At 37.2% G+C, this 23770-nt stretch overlaps 1 protein-coding gene across 4 annotated transcripts in view; it reads left to right on the top strand.

Moving 5' to 3' along the window:
• Nucleotides 1-1407: 1407 nt before the first annotated feature.
• The window catches only part of HPGD (15-hydroxyprostaglandin dehydrogenase), a 60012-nt gene continuing 37649 nt past the window's right edge, over nucleotides 1408-23770 (top strand). The window contains exons 1-5 of one of the 4 annotated variants that reach the window (XM_042014894.1): nucleotides 1413-1912; nucleotides 2084-2207; nucleotides 6167-6273; nucleotides 17177-17273; nucleotides 23351-23427. In XM_042014894.1, coding sequence (XP_041870828.1) covers nucleotides 1820-1912; nucleotides 2084-2207; nucleotides 6167-6273; nucleotides 17177-17273; nucleotides 23351-23427 — 498 coding nt within the window. In that variant the 5' untranslated portion in view covers nucleotides 1413-1819. Of the gene's footprint in view, nucleotides 1913-2083; nucleotides 2208-6166; nucleotides 6274-17176; nucleotides 17274-23350; nucleotides 23428-23770 lie in introns of those variants that run through there. The other 3 variants (XM_042014893.1, XM_042014895.1, XM_042014896.1) reach the window with 3 other exon arrangements.

The raw sequence follows: 23770 nt of genomic DNA, 5'->3' as shown, positions 1-23770 counted from the left end.
AAATATTACATTGTGGAAATAAAGACCCTGAAAAATGCTAATCATTGCCATAGGAGAGGAGAGAGGGGAGGGGCAGTATCAGGGTTAAATTGAGGTTGAAAGACTCCATTGCAGTGCTATTGTTAGGTCCCTATGTGGTAATACTGTTCTCATGATGTGACTTTAACCTAGCACTGTACTTGTGTCCCAACAGATTAGGGAAGCTGGCTCAGCTGGTTGGGACAGAGCTCATTAGGCATGGGACTTTAGGTGGCATAAATTTCACAGCTCCAAAGCAAACTGGAGTCCTCCCAGAAACACAGGTATCATATTCTAACAAATCGCTAATCCCAGAGGCCATCTTTGATTGCTCTTATAAACGGTGAATCATGATCTTTAGGAAAACTTAATGGCTGTGATCCAATTTAGCAGCTGGATTATATTAGTTCACTTTTTTAAGGACAAAGGTTATAATAGCGAGATCTTGTGTTACTCAATTAGGTAACATAGTTACCTTAATGGTTCTGTAACAGTTTGCTGGGTGTTAGGAGCAATGTAATTTCTTTCTTCTAGGTAATACAAAAGAAGGGAATTCCATAGATGAAGGCAGACTAGTAGAAAAGAGAAGAGAGAGAGAGCAAAATAGGCACACCGTTACTGAGAAACAAGAAGAAATTACAAGACATTAATGATAGAGATGCAGTTGAGTCAGAGTACTTTAGAGCCTTGAAAGCACAAGTAAAATGTTTAAACCTGATACACCAGGCAGAAGAAAACAGAGAACATGAAAGACAAGCATGTGTGTTAACACACACACACACTTGTATGATGTACATGTTTAGAGAGCTTAGGACTGAAATGATGGATTTTTCCTGCCTACCCAACACTCCACAACATTGCATTTTCTATGGGATAACATTCATGAATCTTGTAACAAGTTAATGCACGAGAGCATTTATTTCAGCTTTTAGATCATTAAAGGGTGCTGTTATTGCAACTGTATGGTCGCATACATTTGTATTGAGAAATTTTATTTGCATACAGTTCACATTAATGTAGCAGACAGAATTTGGCTTATAAACTGTAAAAGAAGTTAAACACGTTTTAAGGTATAAGCTACATTAACCACAGACCTGAAAATTTCTCGAAAGCACTTATCTTGACACATCTAACATCTGTAACATTTAATGGTTGCTTTTTTTTGCAAGTAGATTCTGCTCACACCCAGAAGGGAGAAGGCTGGTGGGTTGTTTTGAAGTGAGAAGTGCCCTATGTTTATTTTTTTCGAGGCTGTCCTCCCCCTGCTCCTCATGCAACTTGGGCCAACCAAAACTCACACAGCCTCAGGAGCTGCCAACAGCCCTTATCAGAGCTTGGAGCAGCTTCTCACGCGATTTACACACACACAAACTTACAAATGCCCCTCTCCACCGAGTGGAGCTGTAGCTGCCCCAGGACCCTTTCTCCGGGGGACGCCACAAGCCTGTCCCCCCGGAAAACCCGAGGGTGGGAAGAGGGGATGAAGCTAGTCCTCTCTCTGGCTCTTGCTCTCCAGGGTTCATCCAGACACTCGGGAGGACAATTTAATGACCTGCTCCGCCCCTGCTCCCCCCGCCCAGGCAGCTCCGAGAGGCTCTCGGTCACACGAGTGGGGGGGAATGAGCCGCAGCTGCGGCGGTAGCAGCAGGAGGAGGAGGAGGAGGAGGAGGAGGAGGAGGAGGGAAGGAGGGAGGGCAGGAGGGAGGGTACGAAGGAGGGAGAAAGGAAACCGGGCAGGTGACACGGCGCTGGGTTGCTCTGGCTCGGCGGGCGTGGAGCGGGCGGCAGGAGCGCGGCGGCCATGCACGTCAATGGGAAGGTGGCTCTGGTCACCGGCGGGGCGCAGGGCATCGGCCGGGCTTTCGTCCAGGCGCTGCTGGGCAAGGGCGCCAAGGTAAGCCCCGGGCAGTGCGTCCTCCCTTTCCCTCCCCTCTGCCTCCAGCCGGCACCCGCGGGCGGGGGGGTGGCGGCAGCCCCCGGGGCTCGGCTCGACTCGGCTCGGCGGGGGACCTGTCCGTCTGTCCATCCGCCCGCCCGCCACTCGTTTTCCTCCCGCCCCGCTTAGGTAGCCCTGCTGGACTTCAACTCCGAGGCCGGACAGGAGAGCAAGGCGGCCCTGGACGAGCAGTTTGAAGCGCAGAGGACGCTGTTCATCCAGTGCGACGTGACGGATCAGGAGCAGCTGAAAGGTAGGAAGAAGCGCTCAGCGCTGCGCTCCGGCGTGAGGCGCAGCGAGCGGAGCGCGCCAGGCTGCAGCACCGGTAAGCGCTCAGCGGAGCCTTCTGGAGGACAGCCTGCTCCCGATCGCTTCTGGCAATGACTCAAAAACGATTTGCTCCTGAACCTGCAGATGTGAAATATTACTACTACCACAATTTCCCTTTGTTCCTTGGCACATCGGAAAGAAAAGCCAAAGAAGTCGTTTCCATTGAGTGTTGTGTGTGATATTTTTGCATGAAAGCCTCTGTAGAAGATAATTGCTATTTTATGAGTAATATATATAAACTTTAAAGCTCAGACTTGCTTTTTATGAGGTTTCAGTGCAGATTCCAAGCTGCATTCCCTCGTCACAGGAGTAATAAATTCTGTACTGGGTTGCAGTGCTCTTTCCATACAGCACACTTAACTTTCATTGTGTGCTGCCATAGCTGAAAGCAGAACTGGTAAAAAGTGGCACACTACTTTATCACAGGGTTAACTATAGGGTGATAACACTTCACCCACATTTTGCAGAAACATGGAATGAAAGCAGCTTCCCTCATGAATGATTTGAGTTTCTGTTTTCACTTAGTGGATAAACGGTGTTCCCTACTGAGTTCTTAGAGTATCATATAACATTGATGTACCTTCACAATATTTCATAACAGGCACATCACTTCATCAAAGTTTCATTATTGAATGATACATTCATAGGTAGTGACTCAGATTCAGATTTTGACATCTCTTTTGTCAGTGCCCTTTCCCCAGAGTAATTTCTGCCAGGCTCAATGTGAACAATTTTGTTCTGTTTTCATTCACTATGCTTCACTTTTCATTTTCTCAGTGATCATTGAGCATATCCATTCCTCTTTTAGAAGACATTGCTGCTATTCCAGAATCCAGCAGTATTGTCCACTGTTCCAAGCTAGCATAATTATTCCTAATTCTATAGCTTTACATTGTCTGTTTGTAAGAGAGATGCTAGACTTTAAATCTGGGATCTGCTCTAATCAGCAAAGTTTTTATCAGCTAGGTTGATTATTGACTTTTTCTCCAAGTGGGAGGAGTAAGGAGCAAGAAAAAGCATCCTAGAGGTAGGAATAAGATGTGCTGCTGCATGGGTGTTACCCCTGTGTGCCTTCTCTCCCACAACTCCTCCTCTCTTTAGTGCCAGCAGAGTTCAGGACCAACAGGGTGTGAACCGGGAAGTTGGAGTGAGTAGGACAGGTCAGCAAGGGAGTTTTTGGACCAAGTTTCTAGGAAAAGAGCACTCACAGTAGAATTGGAAGTGGTTCTCACAAAGAGAAAGAGCAAGAAGAGGCGTCTGCTGCTGCTTATGCCTCTCTAATCATTGCATTAATCCTGCTGCAGGTTTCTTACCATAAATTTGCAATCATTTCTCACAATCCTTTGGGGATTCTGAGCTGGTTTTGGTGTTGTTTGTTTGCTATTAAATGCTTTATTTTCATATTTCCCGCTTGCAATTGTAAGCTACTACTTAACAAATTTACATTGATTTCACATTTAGTGTTTAAAGGTCTTATCGGATGAATCAAGTCCCATACTTCACGTTAAAGGTCATGTGCGTGAATGAAGTTCCTCTTTTTTTTAACTTTAGCCCTTACAGTAGGAAGCAATTGTTACAGTAGGAAGTACTAGAACTAGTATTTGTAAGTTCATGAGGCTTATAGGCAAGAAATCATCTGTTTAATCTGTTTTCAAGTCTTGCCTTTACTTTTTTTCTCTGGTGGTTCTTTCACATAATTCCCCACAAAAATCTCCTATATCACCTCACTTTTGAAAAATCACCATACATTTACTTTTGTCTTCCAGAAACATTTAGAAAGCTCACATATAACTGATGTTTTTGCTTACTTTGCATTGTTTTTCTTACCCTTCCTTTAAAATGGAGCCTCCTCTTAATTTTTCCTTCCCCACTCAATATTTCATACCATCATCTGCTTTTAACTTTTTATGGTTCCATAATCACTAGCTAGTGTGCAGTGCAAACACAGAATTATTCTACATTTGAAAAGGGAAGAATAAATCAGCTTATACTGATGTATAGGTGACAACTTCACTAAGAATTTACAATGAGATTCTTCTTTTTGTGGATAGGTAATAGATGGGATTACTGTAGGTAGATAAACTTTTACCTGAAATATTCCAAACACAGATATGCAAAAGCATTTGGTCTTTTCTCAATATGTAAAATAGAAAACTACAATTAGACAAGACTGTTAAATTTAATTTAAAAATCATTGGCAAAATTACTATTATCCATAGTGTTTTTTGAAGATTCTATTAAGAATTAGGTTGACAAAAGACATTATTTAGAGAAGTCTTAAAAGGGAATCAGCCAGTTTCCAAAATTTGGAAGCTAAGTGAGGACCCAAACTATTTATTTTACTCATTGGAAATAAGTTCAACACTTATTTAATATAATACTTTGGCTCCTAATAAAGCCAGAGGTGTTAATTTGCCCTTGCTGATGCAGAGTTGGAAAGATAAGTGACTGAAGAGTTGAGAAATCAGAGAATCAATTGGCAACAAACATAAGAAAAGCAAAAAAGGCAGACAGACCAAACTAGAGGATTTAGTAATATTACAATATTCTAGTATGGAATATTAGAAAAATCTGTACAATAAAGGGCAGTTGGACAAATAAAACTTGTCCCATCAGCTGCCTAGCTCTTGTTTTGATGACCTGAAGCCTTGAGGCAAAGAAAAGGCTGGTGCAAGAAAAGCTTTGTAAACCCCTGCAACTGCTGCAGAAAAAGGTACATGTCTGAAAGCTGATACCATGCACCTGATTGACATGAATAGCCAAGCTCTAAAGGTTAGAGAAGGAAGATGCTCCTGGGATCACCTTTCAGTGAAGTGATTTCATTAAGGCCTGTCAAGCATAATTTCAGTATACCTGAAATACTGTAGATTTTGAATCACACACCAAACAATGTTTTGTACAACAATATTGGGAGGGTGGTGTCTTGGTTCACATAATAGTAAATATTTAGTGACAAGGAACAGTATTTGGAGGGGGAAAAAAGCAAACTATATATATATACATGTCAGATAATATCCTCAGTCCTGGAATATCTTAGTCTGGAATGAACATCTGGAAGTCATCTCATCCAACTATCTTGTCAAAGCAGAGCCAGGCATGATAATAGTTTGCTCCTCATTATGACATCATCGTGTTTTTCCATACACATCTTTTATCTCAATTCTAACACTGTCACCTGGGAGAACACAATGTCATTGGGGAAGTTTCCCACTTCTTATTTTGAAATTCTTTGGAAGACAGGTCACTATTTTTATCCTCAGAAAAAAAAAAGATTTGAATTTGAGAAACACATTATTAAAGTTACCTGACAAGTAGGATAAATAACAACTTATCCATAAATAGATACATCTAAACAAGAGTCATGATTAATTATTTGTCGTTGAAATATTCATATCAGTTATTCATTAAATACAAATTTCATTCTTAGGTTAAATTTGGACTGAATGAAGAAAATTGTTCTGAATACATGAACTTTTTTTATTTTTCATTCAAAATAGATGGTGTCAAATCTTGACTTCACTAGCTATATCAAACTGCTACAAATCAAAATATAAATGCTTAATTTATATAATTGGGGTGCCAAACATCCTATTTAATACAAAATGTATAGGTGCTAAGAACTTTCATTACCTCCTGTTATCAGACATTACAAAACTGAAAGAAAAGACAGTCATGGTACCTTAATCCTTACAGTTTCCCCGAATACATGTAATGTTCATGCACATTAGATAAAGAATTTAAATGCATGTTGCTCACTAATGGTTAAGAAAATAATAATGACATTTTGGTAGACTAATAAACCATTCATTTTTATGTATGCATCATATTTTATATCTTACTTCCCAGAGTTCTAAGAAATGTCACTCTTGGATCTTACTATAGGTGCTTTCAAAAAAGTAATTGAACATTTTGGAAGGCTGGATATAGTGGTTAATAATGCTGGAGTGAACAATGAGAAGGACTGGGAAAGCACTATACAAACTAACTTGGTAAGCATTATCTCCTTTCACACGTCTATATTTCAGTATTTAATGTTGGAATACAGTTAACAGCCTGTGGCTTATACAGATTGTGCCAGATGACAGAACATTAATTATTGGATTGGTAAGTACAGCTATTGAAACAATCACCACATAACTGAGTGTGTGGTGGCTCCCTAAAGTTGTCTGTCCAAGACATACAGCACTGTGTAGAGGTTAACTCTGGCTGTCAATCACCAGACAACATTCTCTTTCTATAAAATCCAATGAAATCCCAAATAGGTGTAAGAATTGACTGCGCAGGGCAGTAGAGCTGCATCTACAGCAGGCCAGTCTGTTTATACAAATGTTCTAGAACATTTTAGTTGCTTGTGAAGTTGCTGGTCTGCATTAGAGAATAAGTTGCCATTTGTTGTTACTACAAGAAAAGTCGTTCAACCAAGAGCTCCACATTTTATTTACCAACCATGCCAGCATAAAATGTGAGTTTTTAATACAGGCCACTTCACCATCATCACTGGTAGGAGCATACTACTTAAGGGTACTTACTTGCTAAAATCCTGTACATTCAACAAGCCTAAAATATTATTTTTCAAACCAACTATTAGCACTTTTTTTGATATTATCTGATATCTCATCGGATCAAACAACAATATCTGTTTCTCAGCTGAATCTTTTTTAATTTAGAGTACACCTCTATGACATCTAAGCTACAAGGAATGACCTTTCTAGCATTAATAAAATTTCTAGGTTAATAAAATTCACCTTGTAGTCTACCAGCTGTGAAGTCCTGATTCAATGGTGATTCAACAAGTCACCTCATGACCATACTTACAGCAAAGTAAAAAAAAAAATTTTGAAGAGTAAAATGTGGAGTTTTCTTATTTGAAATTTGTTGTGCAAAAAGAAAGCTCAGAATATTAAAATTAGGTATGTTTTTGTCAAAAATTTTAATGACAAAGGTACCCATCCTTGAAAACAAACAAAAAAACAAGCAAACAGAGTAACTCCAGGACAAGTAACACAAGTAACAAGCTGTATATGAGACGAGTTACAGAAAAATTAATGAGAAAATAGGCATTTGGAAAAAAAAAAGATTTTAAGTTTCGTAATGCATTTCTCTTGATTTTTTTATATCTATCTGTATTTACATGTTCTTCAAGATTTAACTACTTATATTTCTTCCTCTTTATTTCATTTCTAAAATGTTCTGAAAAATTAAACATCAGGAAACTTCATATTGTGAAGTAAGAGTAGTTTGTCACCCTCAGTGATATGCAACATCAGTATCTATTAGTACAGCTCCCTTGAATTTGAAAGAAGGCTGCACTCTAGATTACTTATTTCTCTGTACTTTTGTGCCTGGTTTTAACACAGGATATAAGTTACTGTAGGCAGCCATCCACCTGTCAGATTCGCAAACACAGATAAGTAGTCATCACTGGAAAAACTGAAGTCTTTGTGAGAAATATGTTTGATTGTGATATGTACTGTCAAAGTAAATATCCTAACTTAGAGTGATTTCCTAATAATTTTTCAATGCCAAGAGCGTCAAACAGAAGATGTTGAGAATCTCCTTCTATTATGTTGCAGATGACACCAAGTTGGGGTGGGGGTTGATCTGCTGAAGGGTCAGAAGGCTCTGTAAAGGCTCTGTAAAGGCTCTGTAGATCAGAACAGGCCGGATTGATGGGGCGAGGTGAATTGTCTGAGCTGCAATAAGGTGAAGTGCTGAGTCCTGCACTTTTGTCACAATGACCCCATGCAGCGCTACAGGCTTAGGGTGGAGTGGCTGGAAAGATGCCCATTAGAAAAGGACCTGGAGGTGCTGGTTGACAGCAGCTGAACAAGAACTAGCTGTGCCCAGGTGGTCAAGAAGGCAATGGGATCCTGTCTTGTATCAGCAATAGTGCAGCCAGCAGGACCAGGGCAATGACTGTCCTCCTGTACTCAGCATTGGTGAGGTTGCACCTCAAAGCCCATGTTCAGTTTGGGCCCCTCACTACAAGAAAGACATTAAGGTGCTGGACCATGCCTAGAAGAGGGCAACAAAGCCAGTGAAGGGTCTTATGAAGAGCAGCTGAGGGAGCTGGGGGTATTTAGCTTGGAGAAAAAGAGGCTCAGAGGAGTTTTATCATTCTCTACAATCACCTGAAAGGAGGTTGTTATGAGGTGGGGGTCAGTCTCCTCTTCAAGGTAACAAGTGATAGGACAAGAGGAAGTGGTCAAAAATTGTGCTGGGGGAGGTTTAGATTGGATCTTAGAAAATGTTTTTTCACCAAAAGGGTTGTCCAGCATTGGAACAGGCTGCCTAGGAAAGCGGTTGAGTCACCATCCCTGGAGGTATTTAAAAGGCCTATAGATGTGGTGCTTGGGGTCATGGTTTAGTGGCGGACTTGGCAATGCTGAGTTAACTGCTGGATTTGATGATTTTAGAGATCTTTTCCAATCAAAACAATTCAATGATTCTATTAATTTATTTTTGTTTTTACAAGTAATTGAGCAGAAGCAGACTGTGAGTGGTCTCAATGAGCAGAAAATCTGAAATCCAAGTCTTAGAAACCTACATGCTTAACTATCAAGTTACTGCCCTATTTTTTTTTTTTTAATGGGAATTTTATATAGTTTATATATTATTGTATAAGCTCACCATAAATGTCCTAATGACCTCATACACAGCTGAACGTTGAAAAATTTCATAAATACATGGTGGTGACTGGAAGAACATCTAAAATGATGAGAGTAGAAGTACAGTTATGTGGGTTAAATCAGAGCCACTCTAAGATCCAAATAGCTCCACTCACCTATTGCTTTGATTATTCTTTCCCTGTCTAACACGGAGTCAACTAACCAGCTTATTTCCATAAGCATTTCTATCTAGTTACTGTAATTTCTGTAAAACAAGAAATAACACTTTGTACTTTTTGCTTTTTTAATTATAACAATGGAAGAAAAATAGCTGATGCATGTAATAGCTTCTATGAGTTGGTTCTGTAATTTTTTTTTCTTGTAGAAAGGAGAAAAATATATGTGAAATACATTTTTAAAATGTCTCAATTTCCCTCTGTAGGATAGTTGAAGTATTCTTTGTATTATTGCTAAGAACAGAAATAGTTGCTATAGCCACACAGTGTGATACACATTATACACATATTTTTTATTTTAAAAGAGGAAAAAACCCTCTACATGCCAGTCGTTGTCTTAGTGATATCATTTATATATTGATACAACAAATATTCCCTGCCCCAGTTTAAAGTACAAAGTACAGAAGTAGAGCAGTACAGAGCAAGATAAATCAGAACAAACACATCTGGGGTGTGTTCTTTATGGCTAAAACAGTTCACAGAACCGGTTGGTCTTCAGGAACATTTTTAAAGGAGTTTAAGGGAGTTCTGTGATTGTACTGCTTGAGAAATCATGAAGAAAAAAGTTCCAAAAGTCGGGCTTAATTTGGAAGGAAAATAGAGGGAGTAAACCACAGTTCTTACTTGTATCCATTACAGTTTCCTGAGAGCAAGAAAAGACAACTTGATACAGCTGGGGAGGGGGTGTAAGAAGGAGTACTGACTGCTAAAATGATATTTCCATTACAGTGCTTTCCACCATTTTTCTACGTTTTGTGCTAGACATCCACCTTTTAATTACTTTGTTAGTATTTCTATTACTCTTTAGTTAAGTATTCCAGCAATGCCTGGAATAGATATTCCTCACTTCAAAACCCCAAATGTCGTGGTGTTGACTTGATTGATGTTATCTTGATCAGCAGCAGCTTCAACTAGTGATACTCATAGAAGGGTATACTGTTGTTATTATGGCAAATAAAAAAAATGAACTTGGCAACCATACAAGAATTCCATTTTAAAGAGATATTACCAGTGTAGTTTCAGCAGTCTGTCACACACACATATTCATGCACAGAATAGCACAAGGGTGTATGACACATACATTCTTATGAAGGGTCCTACCTACAGTCCTCCAGCATGACAGTGTTTATTGCATTCATACAAACTTTTGCCTAAGGGATCCCAAAATTTTATAATCTGACTTTTTTTTTTTCCATCAAATCCCTAAAGCAAGAAAAGGGCCCACATCTTTATGAGCCTTGAACATGTATGTTATTTAAACACAACTGGGTGTTCTAAGAAGCTTCAATAATTTTATCTTGTGTTGATGAGGCTTTCTGAAATCACTGTAATTAGAGTGGCCATTATAATTACAGTATTTTTTGTCTTTACAAACGCACTTAGCACATTTCATACTGAAGACAATCCCCCAAATTATATGCAGGTTCTGTTTTTATGTTCATGTCAGAGGTTTCTGAAAACTGACATAGGTTGCAGTATACAGTTAAATGTAGCAGTACTGGTATCACCTACGCTTACATTTTAAATAATACCTGAATCAAAATTTTAGAAGTATTTTATGTGACATTTTGACCACCTTATTATTTTATTATGGCAAAAGTTAACTGTATATATATTTAAACCAATTCCCCACATGAAATTACGAAAAAATTTGAAAGCAAAATCACATCTCCTGTTTATGTGATGATTTTGCACATTTTAACACATTCTGGCAAAACTTTAAATTGCAGGCCAGAACCTGGGCACATCAAAACACCCCAGTCATATGGGATTCAATTATTTAAACATTGCCCAGAAGTAAGTAGAATTCAAATGTACACATAAATTTGTTCCGGTGCGTGACAGCCTTATTCTTCATTACTAGGCAAAATGTAGAAATATGCAAAAATTCCAAGTTTTTACATTTTTTATGAGTTTGAGCAATTTTTTTCGTAAGTGACAGAAGTAATAGATTTCCATGAATTTAGAAAAGTCCTTTACTAAAATGAGGTCTACCAACATCATGGTTTGTCCCTGCAAAATACTTAGATTGAAAGTACAGAGAAGATAATGCACCACTGTATATTTATGTGTGACTTCTTTCAATATAGCTCATGTTCCAGCAACTAGCAAACCTTGCAAAATCAATGTTTGCTTATAAGTAAGGACCTGTTGCTCAGAAGGCCAATTAATATTTCAGCAGAAACCAGAAGGGTAACTCAGGAAACATCAGAAGTGATTAATTGAATTTCCTTTTGTGATGAAGACTTCATGGTCATCACAAGGCTGTTCCACTGTGCAAGCCATAAAAGAGAGTATGCTGCAACCTTCTTCTGGTCCATACACCTTGCTGGCCTTTCCTAGTGTACCAGGAGAAATGACAAGGACTGAACTTTCACCCCAAAGTAATGTAACCTGGACCCATAGCTGGATTCAGCAGCTGGAAATACAGACAGAGGCAAGCATCGTTTCTCAGTGCCACCAACAGAGAAACAAGCCAAAAAAAATAGTACTATCTGTAGTAGATAAAATGGCATAGCCAACTGGTTTACTGACAACCAGTGGCTACCTCAATGGCTTACTTGCCTATTCTTCAGCATAACTTGATGTCAGAGGACCAAGTGTCTAGGGAGAGATGTGGCCAAAAAGTGAGAAGTGACACTTACCTTGAAATTAGTAGCACAAGGATCAAACTGCTAAGTACATAAAGAAGCCTATAGGTATAATTATTTTTGCTGTTTATATTGTACTAGGAAGGACACAGTGACTTACTTTAATAGCACAGTAAGTAAATTAATTCTTTAGCTTATGGTTTTAATGTATGTTTACAGTAACCAATGTTGAAGTATAATGAAAAGCAAAGGTTTTGAACTAAGGACATAAGAGCAGCCATTTAAAATGGAATACCATTCCTGTGTCGTTCAGGAATGTGGAGGTGTATGGAAGGGGAGGAGGGAAGTAAAGAAAACTGCACCATAAAAATCTGAAACATAGTGTTTCATTCCCACCTTGTAAAAAAGCTACTGACTTGAAGCAAATTGTCAAATCCTGCTATATATTCCTTTCTCCTTTCTGCCTCTTCCTCTCTAGACTTCTTGTTTTCCACAGTTTGAGCTGGAAATTCATCCTCAAGAGCCTTCAATTTCATTTCATACAGCAATCAAACTAACCTATACATAGGAATGCCATGGGACTTGCACGCTTGCTCCAACTTGTCTACGTCCTAGAAAATCTACATTAAAAAAAATTAGTCCCACCTTCCTGTCCAACAGCAAAATGCTAAAATTTTCCATGGATAACACAAGCAGCACCTAGTTTCAGACTTTTGAAGTTCATCTTACACAGTTCACAAAGTACTTTTAAATGTTTCCTTATAGATAGCCATCAATTTATAACATCACTGTATGAAAGGCAAATGATCTTGGGTCAAATTCCAGCTCTGTGCTAACCTGCTTTATGAAACCACAAGTCAGTGACTCTTTCATTTTTGTTCAGTATCCCAATCCCTGAACTATATTAGTTCAGGAACCTACATAAAATATTAGGACTGATTACTGTTTTGTTTTCTCAAAGGAATTCATATTACCATGTCACCTTGATAGCAACATAATGCTCGTCTTCAGCACTGAAGATGCTGAGCTGTTTTCTCAGCATGAAGTACCAGATGTATCAGACAAGAGCTGGCAAAGGGAAACCTTTTAAAATAGGTGTGAGAAACTATGTTGGTTGGAACAGCTGCCCTGAAACACTAGAAAAAAAGCACTGTGTACTAAGTTACTTTCAAAGCAATTCTCACTTAAAAAGGATGATGATTAATTATGTCCTGGGCACCATCACCAAAAAACACTTTTTTTTTTTTTTCTAATAGATAAATCTAAAATGAAACACAAAGTATGAAAACTGACTTACAGGTATAACGTTGGAATACAAGGACATTATACACATTGGCTGACATTGGTTCCTAAAGGTGGAAAAATATTAATTAGTGCTCTACTGAAGACTCTGAGTCTAATTAGAATCAGAGTTTCAAGATATGATTTCTTTTAGAATGATAGAATTAAAGCTATACAGTCAAAGGACACATAGAAATGTGATGAATCAAAAATTTTGTAAGTTATATTTCTGCTTTTGACACTAAGTTGCCATTTAAGAAATCATTACATTAGTTACTGATTACTGATATGTTATTCTCAAAAGCAACTGCAAATATTTTGAGTATTTGCACAATTATGTTGCAATGTTTACCATACTGTCAGATACCATTTTGGGTTGATTACTGTATGGTACTTCATTCAGCATGTCTGATCTCCTCTAATTTAAATCTGTAATTTATGTAGACTAATGCTAGGAGATATTCCCACACTCACCATTATAACTTTATTTGCAAGAATCCTAAATTTTCTGCTGGCAGTTGAAGAGTAAAATTGGCTGCCTTGAGAGCACACTCAGACATCCATTCCACCTTGATGGCCCATCTTCATTATATGCTGTGGTAAAACACTGTATTTTGATAAGAAAATAAACAGCAGTGTTACTGAGATCACATGTTTTTCAACATCTAGAAGGACAGTAATTTAGATTAGTTTCTGACTGATGATACTAGTTTTCTATAGCCAGGATAAAAAAAAAAAATGTAAGAGTCAGCTGTACCAATTTTTGATTTACCTACATTTAGTTACAAAGCTGACTACTTTGATATTCTTTGTTCTTGACATGTTTATGAACAACATCCCTTCAGCCAAATGCAGTTGTAAACAAAGGAACTGTAAAAAATTCAACTCTAAAATGCTTTCTTGTACAAAGTCTCCCAGCATATTTTTATCTTAACATGAGTCAGACATTTTTTTTATTAGGTAATTTAAAATTTAACTTTCCCAGAATTTTTATTTAATAGATAATCTATGAATTATTGTTGGTTAAGAACATAGGATTAAATTATTAGTCTTAAAAGTACAATTGGGGAACTGCACAATCTGAAAAGACCTTTAGTTTCTTTCATTAAATTGAAAGGAAATTTTCATCATAAACTCAAACCAAAAAAACTGAGTTCAGAAAACACAAATTTCGAGAGTATTGGAGAGAGGTGGATTCTTGGAAGAGAATGGGAAATCCATCACACAGTACTGTAAAGTGTCGTCTGCTAAGTGCGCAGGCAGATAGGTTCTTCTCACCCTGGGTATGTGGTTCAGAGTTATTCTGCAGAATAATTCTTTATTTTATCAGCCCAAACATCATAAATAGCCATTTCACTCAAGATCAGCCACACTCAGTGAGGTTTTTGCAAGGATCACAGGTAAGGATTTCAAGGCTGTAGCAGGTGTAAGGGGCAATATCCAAATGGAAGTCTGCATTTATCTTCAAGACCAGCTCTCACAATACCTTTATGTAAAGGAGAACATGTCTCCAGCCACTTGAAGAAATACTAAGTTAATGGATTCCAGAGAGAGAGAAAGAATAATAGAGTAAATTTGATTGGACAGCCAAGCTACCCACTTTTTTTTTGGTTTATAATTGTGGTTTGGCCAAGGACTCATCTAGCTCTATTATCTCTGAATTAGAAAGAATAGAAAAGCCTTAAAGGAGCCCCAAGCTGTTTCCTTCTTCCTTCCTGATTTATTTTCTCTAATCATCTTAAGTGGAATTCTCTTTTTCTGCTCGGCAGGCTGAGCCACTGCTCCAGGGCATGACAGGACCTGCACCTGCTCTCCAAAGACAGCATTAATCCCTTTCTTCCTAAAATATCTCCTGTACAGCCTATCATACATATATATATATATATTAAAAAACACACCCCACTCTTAAGTCCAAATCTAATTTCAGTTGAGGTGCCAATAAGTTCATGTTCAGAATAACCATACCTTATAGCAAAACTCCTGGGAATTGACAACCTTGGTTTTAACAAATCAAACTTACATGTGACAATCAACATTAAACAGCAATAGATTAACCTTTATAAGGGCTCTGCTACTTTCCAGGACATGCAAGAAAAATCAGATTTAGTTTGGTATGTGTCAAGACACTGAAGACAATTATTTGGAAAGCTTCTGTTAAAGCATTTAATCAACAGTGTCTTTTCTAAATTAATCAAAATATTTTTTTAAAAAAGTTAGCTTAAACAAGACTTTCCAGGAAATAAACAAAAAAAAATCTATTTGTGGGATTTTTTTCTTTTAGAAAAATTTAAAATATTATTTCAGAATTTTGAAATACTCACTTTTTGTGGGGTTTTACACTATTCCAGGAAATATGTATTCTGAAAATATATTATCAGTGAAAATAACTCATTAAGTGCTGAAACTATAGAAGATGAGAAAAGCTCATTCATTATCAAGATTCCAAAGCAAACTTGGCAATGATGTCTCAGGTTGTTTTATCTCCACCAATGGACAGCCTCATTTTACTTGAAAAATGAACAAATGATACTAATAAAGCAGGACGTGCACTCTTCCAAATCTGATTCCTATTAAAACCAAAAAGTGTGAAGGATAACTGAAGTTGGATTAAAAGTACTACTTTATATTTTATAACATGCATGTCTAAAAATATCAGCTAATGAAAATTAAATGTAATACCCATCTCAAGATTATTCCAATCTTGCTTTCGGAATTTAGATAGTGGCAGGAAAATAGATAACGTTCTGATTTTAAAAGCTCTTCTTTTTTCCCTCCACTTTCTTTAGTCACTATCTGTTAGGTTTTAGGCACGTACAGACTTTTCATTGTGATTTTTTATATGGGAAATTTCTGTCTCCATTATTCTGCAGACTGTCTCTGGTCAAAAGTAGTGAAATAATCATGCATACTTCGTCTTTTGAACATCTTAATTTTTTTGGGTGAATAAATAGCACTAAACAGTCATAAAGTACAAACAAAGTTCTCATGTAAAAGTTGAAGTAATATTTCCGTAAGACTAAAAGTGTGTCTCAATGCATTTGTCCATTTTAAGTAGAAATTGTAAAGCAAATATGAAATTATTACAGAGACATCTAAAACAATTGGTAAATAATTATGAAACTCATCACTAATGCAGTAATACTGGAACATTTCCCTAAAGTTATTGTCTTCCACAAGGAGCTTTGTGTGCTGCCTTTTTCTTACTGTTTGTTTTCCTCTCAGGTAAAGTGCCTTTCTGGGAGAAACTCTCTCTCATGATTCACCCCGGAGGCTGGTAGCCCCAGGCTAGGCGTGTCTTTGGATATCCCAGTTTAAAAGTCTGAAGTTCAGTGAGAGGAATCTCTGCAGAATTTCTGACTGCAGTAGGGTCCAAAAACAGATTTTAAGGAATCAAGATGATACAGGTCTCAGAAAATTTTTTTCCTCAAAGTTCTTTCTTTAAAAAAAAAAAAGAAAAATATTTGTAAAAATCGCAGCTAATATTATGCTAACAACATCTCACATCTCTTAGAATGCCTTTTTTTACCTTCTCTGTATTTGCCTGTGTGGTCTAACTTTATTTAAAAGGAGTGGTAAAACTCCTGTAACTTTAGTCAGAAAATAATACACCAGAACCAGAAATATATCATGGTACTTAATCCTAAAAGGTGTGAATTTCTTTTGACTTGAGCCAATGCACTTTTAAGTGTTAATTTTATCTTCAGATACAGTCAGTATATTTTTTATCATATAGAACAGGGTGGCTCAGTAAAAATGATGGGATTTAGATCAGTTCATCTGCCACTTATATTTTTAGATAAAGTATGTGTTCCATCTGTATATTATTTACTTTTTATTTCATTCCCTTCACAGCTTTTATTTCGCATTTCAATATTTGTTTGTTTATTTATGCATTTTTAAGAGAAATAAGTAAACTGCTATTATTTCTACCTATTGCAGTTGTGCTTCTGAAGTTATTGAGTTGCAATACTGTGGAGTGTCTCTGTGTTTAAAATCTTCAAAGTGTAAATAAGATCACTGGTAAAGCAATACAGGTTCTAAGCACCACAATAAAAGCAAGTTTCAGTTTTTAGAAGCACAATAGATACTTTGAATACCACCAATAATTCAGTAAAATATTTTTAATAGTTTCAAATAATCTTTGAGTATCTTCAATAATCTTCTTCTCTATACTAGACGTCTGTGATCAGAGGAACTTACCTTGGCCTAGAATACATGAGAAAAGGAAATGGAGGTGATGGAGGAGTAATCATTAATATGTCATCCTTGGCAGGTGAGAAAATTCTCTGCATAAACAATTTCTGGTGGGTTTTCTTCTTAAGTAAATGAATCATACTGATCAGTCTTACTTTTTCTTCTTTTTGCGTCCCTTCCCAGTTTAGAACTATCTTGAACTGGTTTTCATCTTAGCAACAGAAGGAATATCAAACAAGCACAAATTTCACTTCCTTTTTTAAACAAAATTTGATAGGAAAAACCAGTAATTTTCCTTATGTGTCAGTCTTGTATTTAAAATCTTGAGCCTGACATCAATTCCTCCATTCAACTCCAGAGGAACACAAATGTAGGAATATCTATGACTAGAGTATAACTATTTTATTAACAAAGATTGTCACACACCCACTCTGTGTTCCAAGTCCTTTCAGGTGTGATCTACCTGTACTTGAGAAGTCATAAAATTAACACTCATATTTCACCAAGCTTAAGTGTTTTCTTTGCTCACTACTTATCTGTGCTATAACTGTATTTCAATTTATTGGTATAAAAATAGAATTCTATGGATTCTAAGTCTGTTGGGGGTAATGCTGCCCAGTCTGAGGCAGAATTCTACACCATTTCCTGTAGATATACTCAATGTTGCAGTGACTGGGCTCACAGCAAAAAAGCCCAGGTGAAGGGGAAACTGGAGAATGAAGTCACCTGGCAACCTTCCTCAAATATTTTGTGGGGAAGTACTCGCATTCTCTATTTTTTGTTTGGAGAGGTTGTTCTCTCTACTGTCAGACTATCTGTGAAAAATAATACATATGCTACCTTACACTCAGATTGTCAGAGGGCTTTTTTTGTATCTCTGCAGATTACCAAATTATAGTAATTTCATTCCAGGATATTCCTGTGTTTTAACAATGAAAAGCCAGTTAAGACAGCACTGGTTATAGTTAACTGTTTGTGCATAGATGTGGATGTTCTGTGTATTTTTAAGTTCTCATATAAACCTTAGCTTTTGTGATAAAAAGTGCAGTTCATCCTATTGACATAATGCATATGGATCTTGAGGATGTGACTTAATACCTGCACATCTGTCAAACGGGTGAGAGGTTCTTTATCAAAAGACTCCAAGTACCTTTAAGTCAGAATTTGTCGTACTGCCTAACGCATTGCCTACTGACACCAGTAAGTTTATCCCTATAGGCTGAAATGGACATTGTATTGGGTCCAAATTAACTTGAAGGAAACTGCTGCTGCAGTGCAAGAGTTCATCAACATAAGTAAAAGATTAAACATTTTCACAGAAACACTGGTGCCCATGCAGTGCTTAGAAAGGGTAGAGGTAGCAAGTAGTTTGATGCCTTTTCTAACTAGTGTCAAAAAAACACAAAATGATTTTGTTTTTAAGACCTAACAGCTTGGCTGTTCAGTTTGTTAAGAGCTTGTAAGTGCTGTTTTAATTATTTTATTTAAGTTTGAATTTATTTACTTAAGCTTTTAATATTAACATTGGGCCATGGTGATTGAGGATATCTGTCAAAACAAAGTTTCTTTGCTTTGTTTGGTTTTACATGGCTTGTATTTAGCAATTATTTCCAAGGTCATAAGGAAAAACACACTTTGAAAGCTAACAAATACTAATTTTTTATTGCTTATTTATTTACTGCTCTTTGTGACTGTAATTCTCCTTTCCAGTCTGAAGGTCTAAGTCCTGCAGTATTTTCCATATATGAAAGGCAAAATTCCATTGGCTTGCTTAACACCGCCTTCAAGTGTTTTCTTAGAGCTAGCTTCTGTTGATCATTAAACTTCTGAGTGATCCCCCTCACTGTCCAAGTTCTCTGTAAGATACAGACAGCAAATCTTTCTGAGCAACAAGAAGAGCTGTATGTAGTGCTTACATAACATTCAATAATATTTCCTTTGCACATTAATGAGCTACCAGAACATCACCATGGGAATTTTGCCAATGATTTGGACTAGGGACAGAATCAAGCCTTACAGTTTTATATTTCCAAACACCAACAGAACTACTTAAATGATTTCTATGAAGCGGATGCTTAAAAGTGTTCATTGAGCTGGATTAAAGCCAAAGCATCCACCCTGTCTATCCAGTACTGAGTCTTCCTTTCTTTAGTCTCTCCACACGACAGGACTAAGAGAGGGAGAGAAATATGTGAGCACATGCAGCAAGCACTCAACTATGTGTCAAAGCAATAAAATGCAATTTTATTGGATTTGTACATTCATACCAAGAAGTAATTCCGCTAAACTGAGATAATGAGAAATGTGTTTTACTTTGAACTTGGTTCCATAAAAAAGAATTCCAATGACTGCAGGTTTTTGCATTGGAATAGACTTAATTTCAAATTCAAGGAACAAAATGTTCTAAAATTTCTTCTGTAGAAAGCTATACATGGTACCTTTAATTGCATTTAATGGAATAGTTACAGGCAACAGAGAAAGCATACAAAACTAAATTTAACTCAAGAGGCTGTTTAAATCATTAAATTTAACACAGTCTTTTACCTTGCGGTGGCTGATACATGTACACTTTTTGCAAATAAAGGGCAAAAGCAATTCAAGTATAGGCATACACTTGTTTTGACAGCTTTTGTATTTTTAAGAAGGTATTCTGTGAAACTGAATTTGTATCTGTCTGTATTCTAGCAGACAAAAAAAAGTCAAAGTATTCACAAAGGGCTTAAAAAATATTAGAATTTTTTAGCATAGTATCATGCTACTTTTTTGAGAGGCTATTCAATATGCAGTGGATCTGGAAACCTTTCTGCTCTACAGCCATATCAGTGGTTTGATTGCACTCAACTTCAAGCACTCAGATTCTGCAAGCAGCTGGTCTGTCTTCCCTTTATTGAAAGCTTTGGCCACAAGAAATACTTAAAGTACCTGGTCACAGCAAACAAGCTTTTTTAGGATCAGTTCCTATATGTATTAGAAGAACAAAACTAGGCATATGCTTTCATCACTGAGCAAGCACTCTATCACAGTGACACGGGGGAGCAGAAGTGTCAATGGCTGTACAACTGGGGCCTTCAGCATCATGACAGAGCTTCTGGTCCCTCCCCTTTGTGAAAAGAAAAGTGCTGAGCAGAATCTGCCAGAATGAGGTAAAAAAATTTAGAAGCTATTCCCTTCAGACTTCAGTTCACTGTAAAAAAAAAATCATAGAAATGGCACAACTTAGAATTTTTGCTAGGATTTCTCTTTCACCTTTGTTTTGGCACTCAGGAAGACTACAATGATATCATGGGAGTATGCAGAGAGAAAATCAGGCCAAAGTCCAACTTAAAACTAAAATGGCTAATAAATCTTATTCAAAGAAAGGGATTTACTCAAATCTTTGAGGGCAACATGTTCAGAGAGCATAACTGGGGAAAAATGCTTACTTCTGTTTTCCTCAAAGTTCTTTGTTCCATCAAAGTGGAATGAAAGGAAATACTGGTTTCAGCAAAGCTTACTGATACCATCCAAACTTGTTGATGGAATTCTCCACATCTAGTACTAATTTCTCAAGATGTGGTTATTGAAACTATTGACCATGATAAACAAGGAGTTGTAGTGAGATGCCTGACACCACATCTGCAATGGTAGAGTAATCCTGACACTCTAACAAGGAGAGTAGAGAATAAGGGCAAGAGCCATCTCTCTCAGCCTGCCAGGAACTGAGAAAAATAAACCAGAGCAGTTAACACTGGAGCACAGGATTATTGTTGGTGTGCTTGAACTGGTTTTGGTAAACCAAAGAGCATCTTGAGTCATCACAAAGTCATTTGCAATTCACCATGCAGCAACATCCATAGAGAGAAAACTCTAGCCATAGCTGCCCCCGCTTCTAAGATTAAAACCCAAATGTATCACTTTCCAGAAGTACACTGACCCATCACCATCCATTTGAACACCCTCCTCCTCTTTCCCCCGTTATTTTGTGCATGATGTTGTCTAATCTGTTTCACTGCCGTTCTTCTTTACATAAGATAATTAAATATTCATGGCAGCAACAAACAGAATCCAGATTTTCTAACAAATGAATGCCCTAACTAATATGTTATGAACTCATCTCTGCTCACTGGTTGAATAAATATGCAGGCAGAGCAGACTCAATATGACACAGTGGTTCATCATAAAATACTTGCTAGGAGAGTCCTTGGGACACACCACTAACAGGTCCAGCTCTTCCCAGGGCAGGGAAGTGGCTCAGAGCTGGAAAGCCCACACAGTGGTTCTGAGCACTGAACTCAGGAACAAAAGTGAGACAGGGCTGTTACTGTGTTGTGGGAGGGATGCTAGGACTAGTCTTAGATGCTTTGTCTGAAAGTGAGATGACTTTTTCTTGGTTCTCCACTTCAGCAAAAATAATAATTTCAATTAGGAAAGAACTGGTTTAAAAAAAAAAAAAAAGCTATTTGTTCCTCTCTTCCTGCCTAGTTATTCCTGCTGTCTTTGGCATTTAAGTAAGTCTTTGAACCTTATTCTACTTCATTACTGTGAGCTGTGCCCTTCCTTTGTTTACTTCTTGACTTTGTTTCTCTTCCCTCTCAAGCAGAATGTAATTTTTCTTACTATGGTTAAAAAGTAAAAATAAAATTACCTCTAAATTCTTCCTCTGTGTTTCCCAGTAGATGTTGTCTGTTTTATTTCTGTTAGCTTCAGCCTGAATAGAATTTCCTTTATTTAAATCATGTAAGAGTACAAGCGTTTTTTTAAAAATAGTAATGTATTATTTCTAATGTGCCAATATTCCAATGTTTCCAATAATTTGAAGAATGATGATCATCAAAAGTCAACAAACAGAGGAATATTAAGCCCGTGTTGTGATCACAACTCACAGGAGACGGTACAAAAGCCATTTCATAAAGTGAGCTCCTAAGCAGAAGCGTAACACATTAATCCAAGCTAAGCAAATAAATACAATTTTAAAAGAACAACCAGAAAATAGGTTAAGCTCTTCATTTCCCAGTATTGAGCAGTGCTCTTTCACAGGATCACCAAGGTAGCATTTAAACCAAGATAAAACCTTGAAGCTGTCAGGTTGGTAATTAGAGCTTTGTGCTGTCTTGGAAAAGTTTTTCCCTCAGACAAAATAGATTCCAGAGCAAAGAGCCCATGTAAGTCTGGCATATATAATTTTTCTGGCAAATCCATACTTAGAGCTAGGTAGTGAATTTTTCATCTCCAATGAGACAAATCACACCCCTTCTTGAACGTATCACTTTAAGATTTGAAGTATGAAAAATGAAAAAAATATATGTGAGTTGTTTATTGGGATGAGTTCCATTAGAACCAAACATTAAGGCATTAAATTTACTATAGAGTTTTACACTAGCACATCCAGGAAAACATTTTATCCTCTAACTTTTGGACAGGCTGAAGTTTGCTATTCATAAGGGCTTTATTTTCAGGTGGAATTACAGCATCCATGTGGTCCAGTTCAGCTTTCATTTTATAGTAGAAATTTTTGGCATAATTGGTAGAAATGAATATGCATTCATGGTCTGTCACTTACTCTTGACTAGCTTTTTGCCATCAACTCAGTCTTACCAGAATTAAGTTCTTAGTTTTCTTCCAAAACCTCTGTTCTCTCTTCTTTCTCTGCTAAAAATAACAATCTTGTGCTCTCCCACTCAGACCATAAAGGTTTACAGTGTTAGCAGAAAATTTTTATTTTGCTTCTCCTATTCCCACACTTCCCCCCTGAACACACTGTAAATGATTGCAGGTGTCCAGTTCACACGTCAGAAATCAAAGCCTATCTAAAATACTTTGCTCCTCAATATACTTTAAATACTTTACTGATTCCTAGAAGATGCCTCAAAAGTCTCATTCTTGAGTGTTTTCTTCCAGATTGTGTCCTCTCTTTTAAGTCATACTTCATAGATACAATTTTTCCTTTTAAAAGTTATGCTTTTTTATTACTCTTCTTTTGCCTGCACATTTTTATCCATCTAATTTTTTTTCCTAGCCTATCCCAGATTACAAAATATAATTTACAAACTTTTACTAATCCATTTTGTTGCACCTCTGTCAGAAATTTTTTTACACTATAGACCTATATGTGTGTTTAAGGTGATCATAAATTAGGAATATTTGACATCTTCATTCAGCTAACTTTTTATTTTAAAGGACTCATGCCTGCTGCATTCCAGCCTGTGTACTGTGCTACAAAGCATGGTGTAATTGGATTCACACGGTCCATAGCAGTAAGTATGCATTTTCCAAAAGGGTGTCAGCAGCTCCTTGGGAACATGCTTAAGCTTTTCATGCTCCTTCTCTACAGCCACACAGCTGAAACAAATTTTCTGAAAGAAAACAAAGTGTGTGAAGCAGTGGAGGTTCCCTCCTTTCACAAAGGGAATCCAAAGATAGAATAAGTACGGCATCTGTGTGTTTATGACCGATTTGAGGTTTGGGGAGCACGGAAGAAAGATGTTGCAAAGTAATCTAAGGACAGTGGGAGGAGTCCAAAGCCAAATTCTAATCCAAGTTTTAAAAATATTTTTTCAGAACCCTGTCCCAGTCATTTAACATTTTGCTTTCCTTATT

This window comes from Corvus kubaryi, unplaced genomic scaffold (assembly GCF_017639235.1).
Source record: "Corvus kubaryi isolate FWS band 111438036 unplaced genomic scaffold, C.kubaryi_AGA036_p1.0 split3-131, whole genome shotgun sequence".
NCBI lineage: Eukaryota > Metazoa > Chordata > Aves > Passeriformes > Corvidae > Corvus > Corvus kubaryi.
Note: the sequence above shows the minus strand (reverse complement) of the source record. Positions and strands in the feature narration are given on the sequence as shown.